This window comes from Panthera tigris, chromosome B1 (genome assembly GCF_018350195.1).
Source record: "Panthera tigris isolate Pti1 chromosome B1, P.tigris_Pti1_mat1.1, whole genome shotgun sequence".
Lineage (NCBI taxonomy): Eukaryota > Metazoa > Chordata > Mammalia > Carnivora > Felidae > Panthera > Panthera tigris.
In genome coordinates, this window is record NC_056663.1 from 81503469 (window position 1) to 81516994 (window position 13526).

The 13526-nt window shown below is 36.5% G+C and overlaps 2 protein-coding genes across 2 annotated transcripts in view; one reads left to right on the top strand and one right to left on the bottom strand.

Moving 5' to 3' along the window:
• OTUD4 (OTU deubiquitinase 4) overlaps nucleotides 1-5201 on the top strand; it is a 45500-nt gene extending 40299 nt beyond the window's left edge. Inside the window, exon 21 of the mRNA XM_007091770.3 lies at nucleotides 222-5201. Within this exon, the coding sequence (XP_007091832.2) occupies nucleotides 222-1430 (1209 nt within the window). The 3' untranslated portion in view covers nucleotides 1431-5201. The remainder of the gene's footprint in view (nucleotides 1-221) is intronic.
• Nucleotides 5202-8880: 3679 nt separating this feature from the next.
• ABCE1 (ATP binding cassette subfamily E member 1) overlaps nucleotides 8881-13526 on the bottom strand; it is a 32252-nt gene continuing 27606 nt past the window's right edge. The window contains exons 17-18 of the mRNA XM_007091771.3: nucleotides 12359-12470; nucleotides 8881-11055 (exon numbers count right to left, since the gene is read on the bottom strand). Coding sequence (XP_007091833.1) covers nucleotides 11008-11055; nucleotides 12359-12470 — 160 coding nt within the window. The 3' untranslated portion in view covers nucleotides 8881-11007. The remainder of the gene's footprint in view (nucleotides 11056-12358; nucleotides 12471-13526) is intronic.

Below are 13526 nucleotides of genomic sequence, written 5' to 3' on the forward strand. Positions count from 1 at the left end.
TTCATTACATTGTCTCCTGTCACCTCAGTACCAGGAGTTTGGGTTCATTTCTAGATAGGAATAAAGAATGGAATCTTAGAGCAGTGATTGAATTTTGTAAGTCCTTTTCATGTTCTATATCACAGTGATTATATGGTCTTGGTAGGCACGAGACATTTGATGCACTCACTCTAAACTTCTTTTCCCCTTTTTGTTTATGTTACTGTTTTTGTCTCTTTTAGGCGTATAGTTGTCCTATGTGGGCCCCACATTCTTACCTGTACCCTCTGCACCAGGCCTACCTGGCAGCCTGCAGGATGTACCCAAAGGTCTCTGTCCCTGTGTATCCTCCAAATCCTTGGTTCCAGGAAGCTCCTTCTGCTCAGAATGAAAGTGATTGTACCTGTACCGATGCACACTTTCCTATGCAGACTGAGGCCAGTGTTAATGGTCAGATGCCACAGGCAGAGATTGGACCACCAACATATTCTTCACCTCTGGTCATCCCTCCATCTCAGGTGTCTGAAGGTCACGGACAGTTGTCTTACCAGCCTGATCTTGAATCTGAAAACTCTGGGCAGCTTCTTCATGCTGAATATGAAGAGTCACTAAGTGGCAAGAATATGTTCCCACAACCGTCCTTTGGACCTAGTCCATTCTTAGGCCCAGTTCCTATTGCACCTCCTTTCTTTCCTCATGTTTGGTATGGATACCCTTTTCAGGGATTTATAGAAAATCCAGTAATGCGGCAGAATATTGTTCTGCCCTCTGATGAGAAAGAATTGGATCTCCCCCTGGAAAATCTGGATCTGTCTAAAGAATGTGGTTCAGTTTCAGCAGTGGATGAGTTTCGGGAGGCTAGAGGCGAAGGCACACATTCTCTCCCTGAAGCTAGTATGAGTAAGCGTGAGGGCCGAGCGGAGCAGTCATCCCAGACACCTAAGGCAGATCTGGCATCGGCTACCATCCCTCCTGTAGCAGAGGAAAAGGCTCATCTTCCCACTCAGATTCTAAACCGAGAGAGAGAAACTGTGCCTGTTGAGCTTGAGCCTAAGAGGACCATTCCAAGTCTGAAGGAGAAGTCAGAAAAAGTGAAAGATCCTAAGATTGCTGCTGATGTGGTCAGTGGGGCCAACTCTGTGGCTAGCAGAGTGCAAAGACCAAAAGAAGAGAGTTCAGAAGATGAAAACGAAGTATCTAATATTCTGAGAAGTGGTAGATCCAAGCAGTTTTATAATCAGACTTATGGAGGCAGGAAGTACAAAAGTGATTGGGGCTCTTCTGGTAGAGGAGGTTATCAACATGCGCGAGGTGAGGAGTCCTGGAAGGGGCAGCCAAGCAGAAGCCGAGATGAAGGTTATCAGTACCATCGAAATGTCCGAGGACGGCCTTATCGGGGGGATAGGAGGAGGTCTGGGATGGGAGATGGCCATCGGGGACAAAACACTTGACGGTCGCTGCTGTGGTATTTTAGAGCAGAAACCTCTTCTTAGGTGGAATGTTTCTGAAGGCTTTAACAAAATCATTAAATAAAAACCCACATTGGAACTATCTCCTCCCCTCCCCCTTCACCCTCACTCCCATCCTGGACAAGAGATTTTGGATATGCGTTCAAGGGGCAGGTGAATTCCTGGCATTGCCATTTTTCTTTGTTCAAAATCTGTTTATCAGGTAGCTGCCCCCATAAAAAGTAGAAAATAAGTTTGTTAAAGTATTTTTTATAAACAGCTTAATATAAAACTTAGATTTAGTGTTTGGTTTTTTTCCTTACATAAGTTTAATTTCAGATGTTGGAAATGTGTGCTTTATAGTGTTTACTAAAGTGACAAGAAAAATATACCATTTGACACACTATAGATTCCAAAACATAACATTGCACCAAATAGAAATGTATATTTTATTATGCAATGCCTTAGTCATAAACTGGGCTCAAATGATTCTTAGCCTAAAACACTGTTGTCTTTTGAAATGCTTCCAACCCAAAGGCCTTTCATCTCAATATCTGTCAAACTTGAATAATGTCTTCTCTTTAATATTACACATAAGGCAGCCTATTAACCTGTGTCTTAGAAATGTTGTATATAGTTCTTTTAATATTCATAGGGTATATTTTTGAATTTTGGTGAGTATTTGTTGAACTTGAGATCGCATACAAGACAGATGTTTAAGAAATAATAGGAAATCTAATGAAATGGCTGTTTCCACCAAGAATTCCTAGCACTGGTGTAAATATCATGGTGCCTACTTGAAAGAAATGTAGATGCTATGCATTTTGAAAATAATCTGCATCTGTTAAAACTGCAGAAGTTTTTTAATGCCACTTTAACACTAATGCACTGACAGATTTAAATATTTTGTGAGAAGAAATGTTAAAAAAATTTTTAGCTTGACAGGTTTCTATGGAGTTACTGTGTTTTGTTTTTCTCTTTGCACCATTGGTTATGTGTATCACTTTACATTTGCATGTTCTACTTGTCACATGCCTGGGACTATTGTACAAAAAAAGGATGATTGTGATTTCTAGTTCTTTTCTAGAGGATGCTGCTAGAAAATGGTTGCTTTGCATTGTATAGCTTGTTACCCCTTCTGTAACATCTCTCTCCTGATCCTGCTTCTTTTTGGTCTTTGCAGTATTTATGGAAATTCCCTTTGCATGTTGCACTCTCTTCTCAGTTGGAGATTTAACTCTGAATCAACACAGTATTCATGCATCTGTGTTTATGTTTTCTTTTGGTCAGGAAGTTTGAGTGCTATGCAAATGATGTAGTAATTTCCCTTTGCATGCCATGTGTAATATACCTAGCCAAAAATAGTTTTTTTTTTTTAAACGGCAAATTACTTTTAAAAGCAAATACAATTCACTTGAATTTGACAAACTGAAGCAGATGAGTTCTCTGGGTTCTTTGATTACCCACAGGAATGTTTGGATGCCAGCTAGGCTCAGTTGAATCTCCACTGTACTGTAATGATGGTTATTTACCTCTGTGTTGTTTTAATTACCTAATGTCTGTGTAACTGCTGATTTGAGTAGTGATTAGTATTTAGATGTTTTGTGACATAGGATTTTAGAGAGCACTTTGGAAGATAACATTTTATTATGATGGTGCTAGGTAGGAATTTGTAAAGATGGATGGTCTTGTGGAAAAAAAAATTTGAGAGAACTTGTTGAAAGGAATTTCTGTTGTCATCTTCTAAGCTAGAACAATTGGGGAAAGTACTGCTGAAGCCATTTTTATCTTAGTTAACAGAAACAGTTGTTAATGGAATGAGATTATAGGGTCCTCCACTTTCAGCTCATTATTTTTTATATGTCACATTAGCTTACCTGATAATTGTTATGAAAACACATTTAGATTATAATGACTAGATTTTAATGTTCAAAGACGTTTGATCTCAGGAGTCCAAAAGAAATTGCTCTTCCCAGTGTCTTTGATCTTCTGACTGAGATTTGATCGATCTCTTCTGGACACGTCTCAAAATGGATAGGAAAGAATATCATTCATGTTTTTACTGTCCCTGTGTCTTACCTCAGTTAACAGAATATATAGTTCCTGCAGGAAACACTGATTTGCTTCCTGTTTCCCATATCTTACCTCCAGGACATGACGGAAACAGTGCTGAAAGAGAACTTTAGTAGCAGATTGTACTTTACTCAGTGACCTCTGGACTAAAAGGATTCTGACTTTTGATAATTAGTTTTAAAATTACTAGTCTTTGCATGAAGGTCAGTTTTTATTTTCCCTTTAGTTTTGTTTTAAATGTATTAGTGCAGGGGATTTTGCCTTATACTGCGGTCAAATTAGGGCCAAGCAAGCTTTTGTCCTCCTTCATTTTAACTGAGTCATAAGGTATGTTGCTATGAGATACAACGTTCCTGTATAAGAGAAAAACAAAAGCTTAGAAGTGAGAATCATTTGTATTTTGAGTTGGAAATTATGGAACTTCACCATATTACGATTATACACATTTTGAAGAACAGATGTTTAGAATGACCAAAGCTCACCTGTTCATTTTAGTTAGTTGCTTTTGCTGAACTTGATTCCTGTCCCTTTCCTTTTAGCGTCGTGTATATTTCTCTTCCAGTCGTTTCCTCGTTTCCTCTCAGATGCATCTTCGGCTCTTGTTCCACGCAGTCGGTGGCAGCAGATTGCCAGCATCTGTGCAGTCCTTGTCTTGTTTCCTGGTAACCCATATGTTCATTTTCATGGCTGACCTAAGCTCAGAACCTGCCTTGACCTGGCAGGAGTAGGTCTTCCCAAACCACGATGCTGACAACAGCTTATTTGATGCAAACTATGTATATTCTTGCAGTGTGTTTCCTTTGTGACTCAAGGTTGAATTAAAATGCCTGTGAACTGCAAACTTGCTAATGATTGACTTGGTGCAATAAAGTTCCTTTCTGACCATTTCTGGTTTAGAAAACATTCAGCCATCCTAGAAACTAGCAATATTTATTTATGCCTCATTTATTTTACCTTTGGTTTTAGATGAGGTAACCTTAGTCTTTCACTTATGGGTACTAAGCAAGGTCCATTTTAGTGTAGCTGAAGAGAATGCATATTTGGCTACACGATTTCTGTTTACTGTATTTTGCTTCCTATTTAATGTCTAAATACTATTATGTTTTTGTTTAAAATCTTAGTAATGGCTCAGTTCCAATATGTTATTTTCAAAGAACTAAGGTTTTGCTACTAGCGTCAGCCATTTACTCTCCCGCTAATTGGGATTTCCCACTAAATGGGAATTTTTTTCCCCCCTGAAATACAAGTTTTAGAAAATCTTAGAAGAGGGGTGGGTGCATGTCTTAATGCTGGGAAACAGCAACTTTGGGGTTGAGTTTACTTGAATGGATTAAAAATTGCATTGTTACAGAGCTAGAAGAAAATTTATGTATGAAAAATGATAATAGCCTTACACTGAGTACAAATAATACTTAAAAGCATGTGAAGATGTGATCATTTGTGATGTTACTTGTAAAAAAAAAAAAAGTATATATACATATCTTTTGAAGTGTTGAAAGGAAAATAGTACTTTATATTCTTTATCATATCACTTTTTGTAAGTGTTGGATATATTCCTGTTTATTTTTCTATGTTCTGTTTTGTAGCCTTAAGAAGTGTTTCAAACATATCTGAATGTATAAAATAAGAGTAAATGCCCTACATGGTGTGATGCTGCATTATATATAAAACTGTGTGCATATATTAAATTTTGTCTCTTGATTGTGCTTGTGATTCTTTGGTTCCAGGGTAAACCAAGTAATATAGCGTATAACTCTTAAGAGGAATTTTAGTAAACATCTAAAAATAAGAGATGGTTTCCATGCTTTTTATCCAGTCAGAAGATAATTCTAGTATGTGAAACCAAAAACCACGTGGGATTTATAATCTGTGGGGTAGGTACTGTTGTTTTCCCTACTTAATATATGTAATAAAACTGAAATTTTAAAAAATAGGCCAACTAATTTAATTTGGCTAAAGTCATGCAGCTAATAAGTGGTAGAATTTGCATTTGTACCTAGCTCTGAGTGGTTTTAGAACTAGTGCTCTGTCATTTTTTCCAGCATTCATTAAATGAAATGGGATGTGTAGACTAAGATACTTTACAGATTAAATGGGTTATTTTAAAGTTAGTATTCAATACAGGCATACCTTGTTTTACTGCACTTCATTTTGTGCTTCGCAGATACTGTGTTTTTTATAGGTAAGAGGTTTGTGGCAACCTTGCATTGAGCAAGTCTGTTGGTGCTGTTTTTCTAACACTTGCTCACTCTGTCACGTTTTGATAATTCTCAGTATTTCAAACTTTTTCATTTTATTTGTCATAGTGGTCTGTGATCAGTGATTATGATTTGCTGTAAGCTCAGATGATGGTTAGCAACTTTTAGCAATAAAATGTTTTAAAGTTATGTACATGGTTTTTAGACATAATGCTATTGCATACTTTAATAGACTATGGTGTAAACAGTTACAGGTACTGGGAAACCAAAAAAAAAAAAACCTCTTTTGCTCACTTGGACCCACAGTATTACTGAGGTGTGCCTGTAATATTTGTCTAATGAAGAAAGGTAAAACTATTTGAAAGTTTTATTTGAAAACAGGGTACCTGGATGGCTCAGTTGGTTATGCATCCAACTTGATTTCAGCTCAGGTCATGGTCTCACCCGTTCATGGGTTCAAGCCTTGCATCAGGCTCTGCGCTGACAGTGTGGAGCCTGCTTGGGATTCTGTCTGTCCCTCTCTCTCTCAAAAGTAAATAAAAACATGAAAAAAAAAAAAGACCCAGCGGGTGTACATAAACACTCTGAAACCCCAAATTTCTTCGTATTTGTTTAACCTACTCACTATATGGACTTTGTCTAAAGAATGGCTTTCCCAGGAAGGAGAGCCTGAAACAAAAGCTTCTTTCAGTAACAGGTGTTTGATGGAAAGGTGAGCTGGGAACAGGGACAGCAAGCTGGGAAGGATAAGTTGGTTAGGCATGTAGGCCTGACCTTGGGATTGCCCAGGCAGGTGAGTGAAGTATCACAGAACCTTGGAATGGAGGGAGAGAAGGAGAAACAAAGGGAAGCATTTATCTGTTAGCCGAGTGAGTGCCATAGACTTCCTCATGCTGGAGCATGAGGAAAGCAAGAAGGGTGTTACTCGGTGTTGGGTGGGGCACTTTCTGAATTTGGTCACTTGAAGTGGATGGATAAAAAGGTGGCAGCAGGTGACCAGAAGTGTTCTATACAGTTTCTCTTATTAAGTTGTCTATAATTAAAAGGACTTTCCACTTTTGAGTATTTTGTTGTATTTTTGCTTAATTTGGCCGTTGGGTCCATGTTTGGGGAATAGTATGAGAAAGTAAACTACAAAAGAAGTAAACAGCTTCCTTTCATAAGCCTTAAATTTATAAGCTCTTCAAGTGTAAAGCTACAGACACTGGTTGTAAACATGTTAAGAGGCGTTTAGATTGTTCATTAGAGAAGTTGGAGCTTCAAAGTCCATCCTTTTTATATACATAATATTTCTGTAACTAGATTTTAGTTTTCACATTCAGAAAAAAAATCGAGATCAAAAGATGCAAATACAGAAGATGAACAGTGTGATTCTCATGGCCTCCTATCTCTTTGAATATTTTACTTAACTGTTCACAATAAAAATTCTGGGTACTAATTTTTTTCTTTTAAATGAAAACCTTGGCTTTAGGCTAACCAACTTCAGATGGAGTAGAAAACCAGACTAACTGCTGTATTTATGTACCTACCTGTGTATGTACCTGTTACTATGACTATGTAGCTTGTTGAATGTTTCCTGTGTATTACTTCCTAGACCAGAAGTTAGTTAAAAGTATTTGAATTATGTATACTTTTATAGAGTATATAGAATTATATAGGGTATATTCACAAAGTAGGGGCCAAAAGTGGAGGCCAGAAACCCAAGGTATGGACATACAGTGACACTAAGCCTGCATTCCATGAAAAGGGATGGATGGACGTGGTTGACAGTTTCATTAGCTGTGAACTGTGTAGATACGGGAGAGACTGGGGCACGCGCAGGGTTGGGAACTGGAACTAACATTTGCATTAAAGCCAGGAGCACCCCAGCAAAAAAGGCAATCCTAAAGTAAGATAAGCCTAAAAGCCCCAAACACTGAGAATGTGTTGGCAAGCTAAGATAAAAGTAGTTTCTAGCTGGTAATATATGTGGGTCACCTAGCCAGAAACGAATGCAGAGCCTTCCATGAGACAGACCTCAGCCAAGGAGGCAGTTACTTTAACAGGAAGGTCGTTTGGACTTAACTGCTTAAATAAAGTTTTATTTCCCTTTCATAACAAATCTCAAGGGAAGTGGTAGGTGGCAGTTGTACAGTTTTAATGTGAAGACTAGCATCCTTGTGGCTTTCTTGGCATTTCCCTATGCCACTTTATGGTAACAAATCCACAAGAAGTATTACCAGATATGTATCTCCTTTTCTTAGTCAAGAGGGCTTCCAGAAACACTCCAAGAGACTTCTACTTTGAACTTACTGGCTAGAACTGGGTCAACATGGCCATGCCTAGCTGTAAGAGAGACTAGGAAAATGAAGAAGGACTTGTCATGATTGTCTTTGCTCATTTATAACCCACTGTCCGGTGCTGGGTACATACTACCCTATGAAATTGCAAGGAAGGAGGTGCTGGTGAGTACAAGGTTGGGAAGGAAAAAGGGAGTGTTTAGCGCACTAAACCTTGGGATTTTCACAGATAAAATACCACAACATCAATTCATTAATCAAAAAGCAAGGAAACAATCCCATCAAGAGTAAGAGGTAGCAGAAACAGTTAAGTGGACAGGATCTAGGTGGTTCAAAAATACTGAAAGACGACAGAATAAAAACTAAAAGCTGTTGAAGAACTGCTATCTTGGTAATTCTAGCGGCTGCCTTAACTGGTATTTGCTTTATCTCCTCAATCCCTAACGAGCACGTAAAAACCTGTAATGAAGGTAATGAGAATCCACTAAACCTGCCTGTATTCATCCTTTCCTCTCATTTCTTCATGCCCATGCTGATTTCTGTCTCACCTGACATTTATTCTGCTTCGCATTAGATTATCATTTGTCATTGTAGATGTTACTTTTTCTGGGAGCTACCTCCTTCACTTAGCCCTGACTCTCCAACCCAGAATGGTTTCTCTTCTGAACCAGAGTGTGCATTCGCCAAACACTGGGTTGTGAGCTTGACATAAATGTATCTAAATGGATATGGATGAAATTATAAACTGAGTTGTTTATCTCTGGCCACGATGTAAAAGGCAAACTACATGCCAGATGTCAAACTATGCAATTATAAGCAAGAGATTCGGGACTGGGCTTCAAGATGCTATGGTCTAATATCAGGTAAACCTAAATTGCATAAATACACTGCTTTTGTTAATACTGCTGTACACTGATTGAACATAATACAGATTCTTTCTTTATTGAAGGTTTAAAAACTTAAGATCTCTAAACAGTTGATACATACAGTATATGAAGTTCAAAAGGTAATGGCCATATGTGTATATATCCCCTTTCCTTTGCCTGTTCTTTAGCCAAGTTCTCATTCCCCAAAGGCTTACTGTCTTGAGTATCCTTTTGGTATTTTAATATTTTATATATTTTCAATAAATGGTGTATTTATGAACTGTTGCACCATTTAGAGATATTTTCCAATCAGGACATAGCAATCTTTCCAAATTTAATAGCTAACATCTGCATTGGTAGTGTATTCGAGTTGGTTTTTATAGAAAAACTTTTGTGTTAGCAACTGTAAGATCTTTTCTATTGCTATATAAAAGTTTAACATCTAAATCTGTATTTTAAAAATTTCATTTACACAAACAGTATTACAGTTAATACATATTCTGTCGTCAGCAATACGTAGAAAGAACTGTGCTTATCAACAAGTGTTTTCTTTAGGACAGAATACGGAATCAGTAAGTAAAAACAGCTTTTGTCTTCTTTTATTCAATATACTTGAAATAATCATTCACAAATTTAACCTATCCTTAAAAATAGGCACTACTTATTTTAGTATAATCCCATTTATGTACAAAACAAACCCTTTACATATTCACACTTAGCTAAGTGCACAGAAAAAGCATAAAAGGATATATATTATTAAATGCAAACACTGGTAACCTCTGGGAGGGTAATGTGAGGAGAGGACATTTTATTAACACGTATTTCAGTAGGTTTGAATTTTTCACAACAAACATGTATTTATGGATTACTCAAATTTTTAAAAGGCCTAAAGGGGACCAGTTAAATCACATTCTCTATTCATTGTCTGCATGTTAATTAACGCTTCTATGGTTTTAAGGAGCTCTAAAAGTTTGTTCAGTAATTTCTAATTTTCCTATTTTACCTGCCCCATTAATTCATTTCAGTAAACTCTTTTCCTCACTTGTAGTATAAGTTCCAGTTCAGTGCACTAGAAGTGTAATTGAGAGTGGTTTCATACCACATCCCACTGTTCAAACTCAGGAACTTGAGATGCAGTAAGTTTTTAGAGCTCTTGCTACATACTATCCAAAACTCCAAAGTCAAACAGATGTAGATAATGTCCTCTAGATCCAAACATGGAGATGAGTATATTTGGTACCAAGAGATATTTTACAATGCTATCTGGGGACTCGTTTGCATTAATGTCGCCTGTAATGTTGTCCTTGGCTGCCCATCAGAAACCTGTGGAAGTTTAAAATTACACAGATGCTTAGGCATCAACTCTAAATATTTTGAAGGAAGCAAATATTCTTCAAAATGCTTTTCCTAAATTTTGATCAAGGATTGCATAAATGTCTAAAGAATGACATTACTTGGGAAAATTATAGAATCTTATGGAATGCTGAAACTAATTCACAGAGGAAAGTTAGGATTTTTTTCTGGCAGATGGGGGTGGTGTGTGGAAATGATTTTTGATACTAAAACACACCGAAAACAATGTAAACAATGCTAAGTTGGGAACATGGCCATTTTCCAACAGTGGGGTTTTGTAGTAATTTTACTTTGAAAGTCTAAACACACTGATAACATAGTGCAAAGACTGAAAACAAGTAACAAATATAATCCTGATGTTTATTTATCAAATTTCATTAGTGGAGTCTTCGGCTTTTAAAATAAGGGCAGCTTCATTATACTGGCATATTTGGCAAACTAGAAGTATGGAAAGCTTTTTCAAGATTTTTAAAAGGGGGCAACACTGATCAGCATTTGGTACACGAATATGATAACACCTACTGAAATCTTCCCATACATCATGAAAACTTGGGAGGTAATTTGTATAGCTTGAAATGTCTTCATTTTAGAATGTTATATACAAAAAGGGCCTTATCAAGAACAGAAAAGTGGCATTTTCTGTGTTCGTACTAATTTACAACACAACTGGCTTTTGATGTTACATTAAGTAAATTATAGCTCAAGTTCCAGAGTATGTGGGGCATTAAAAACCTGATTCAAGTTTTATATGACAAAAATCCCAATAAATGTTTCTTTTAAGAAATGGCTTCTCAACATTCTCAGATTCGGTCTAGTCATCCAAGAAAAAGTAGTTTCCACTCTTCTTTTGTTCTACGTCCTAAAAAAAGAAACAGAAGCAACAAAAATCAACACCATTCTCCTATACGTAGGGGTAGTCTTTCACCCCGTCTTGTTTAGCAGCGTTTACAAGTGTCTATACAACCTCCTCTGCACGCACTGTCTGCTTCTGGACATTTGTGGGTCCACTAAATCAAAGGCAGGATTACTACTACTGCTAATCATCCCTACAACCAGAACACTTCCCTTGGTCCATCCTCAAGCAAAGCCTCTTCATAGAACATGCCTTACGTATGCATGTAAAATTCTGCTTTATAAAATACTATTTCCAGCTGAACTCTTGAATTCCACTTTTATCATTCTGACTTTAAACTCCCAGTCCAAAAGGTAACATTGTCTAGTTTGAGAACTGTCTATTACACAAAACTCATATAGAACTATTTTTTTCCCAGTTCAGTTTACAGACTGGCTTAAAACTGTAATTGTAATTTCCTTATCTTGGCTAGAGAGTAAGATAAATCATACACAAACAAAATACACAGTGAAGCCTAAAGGCATCAAGACACTGTTAGCTCTTTAAGAATACAGAATGTATATGTTGGCTTTGTCTCTGCTTTCCAAGAGGTCATACACTTTAGTGGAAAAGCTAGAGTACAAATATGAAAATAATAAAATCTAGTAAATGGTAGTATTAAAAACAAGGGCTAGAGGACCATGAAGCATAAGCAGCATTTTAAGCAGGCACTGCAGGAGGTATTTAAAAACACAGAAATGCTTTTTTAGAGGTCATTTGCTTTTTTTCCCCAAGTGACCAAGAAATTATCTTCTAAAAAAAAAACATGTTTCATAGTCTACATCAACTATAAAGAGCATAATCAATTATTTTATGTACACCAATGAAAAACGCTGCCAATTAAACTGACAAAATGTTTTTCCGTTGTGTAGAATTTTATGCTCATTGAAGACGTTTGCTCGGATTCTTAAAATATTTTAATCAGGTGTTGCTCTCGTGCTCTTGAAAAATAGATAAGAGAAACCGGTCATTTGTAAAAACTCTGTATCAACAGTGAATTAGTGTAATCTTTCTGAAGACGTTAAAAAGGCAAGTAAACTCAACACAGACAGTACAACAGTGGGTACAACTCGAGATAACAGGTCTGAGTCCATGTAGCAATAGCAACTATATCAGAATTACTGCCTACCAGACTATTAGATGAGAAAAATATGAATCAGAATTAATGAAATGGCAAAATTTTTTCATGAAAGTCTTCCAATTTGAAACATGCCTTTCAATGATTTATAATGAGAAATTAGCCACGATTTAAGATAGTTTTTCTACATACCTTAATTGAATTGAGTTTGTTTATTCTTGGCCTATAGTTGTTTGGATCTCTTCTGAATGTAATTTCAAGCTGAGACAAAAACTTATTCATGCCAGCCAAAAGAGTTTGAGGACTAGAGGAAAAATAAGATCAACTGTGATTAAAATTCATCCCACCAAAGTTAACTACTTTTTGGGATTGAAGAGTATTCATATTAAGCATCACTGTTTTAATTCCTTAATCATATCTGGATAATAGTATATAATTATAGCATATTATAAGTTAATTCTATGTTCAGAAGTGTCTTTCCTTGGAGTACTTAGTTTCGCTATAATATTTTGTGCAAAACAGACCCAGTTTGACCTGTGTTTCTCATCTGGAAAAAGAAACATTTAAGATGGACGTTACTACTATAGAAAAACAAAAGATCATTAATTAGGAGATTACAGAATTTCAAATCTGACATTTATAGGAGATAAGAGAATTTAACAGAAAAGGTAAAGTTCACATCAGAAATTTGGCACTGGAGGGAGTATGTACAGCACAATGGATTTTACTTGTACCTCCTTATTCCATTTCTATGCATCATTCACCTTTTTTTACCCAAATTAGTTCTTAAATCACACTAAATTGCATCATACTTGTGAAACACTTTAATAAGCATTTTTTGTAAATACAGATGATGGTTATTTAAATAAGCTTTACAGAGTCTATGAAACTGCCCTGTCAAAGAAATATGGAATTCCCAATTGATGAACAAATTAAAATGAAAAGAAATTCTGGGAAGAAGCTCAGTAAAGTACTTTTATTTTTTGGATGAATTATTCAAATAGCAACTCCTTTCCTCCCTAAAATCAGAGAACATAATGGAATCACACGGAATTGCTCTTTTTATAGGTAAAAAATGGCTGAATGTCAGTAATTTCATACGGTTCAACTTAAGAGGGTTTTAGCACTAAGACATTCCTCATAAACTGATTTCAATGTGAGACTTCTCTAAATTACAAGAGCTCTAAATCAGGACAATAAGGAAAAATTAGAGGAAAAAAAAGGAGAAAAGGTAAAATCATTTTGACCCTGCTATAGATCAATACCAGATATTTGGGGTCCACTGTGAGCATTACCACTAGCAGTGTAAGTTGGGCAAATCATATAACCTTGTTTCCTTAACTGTTGTATGCAAAAACAT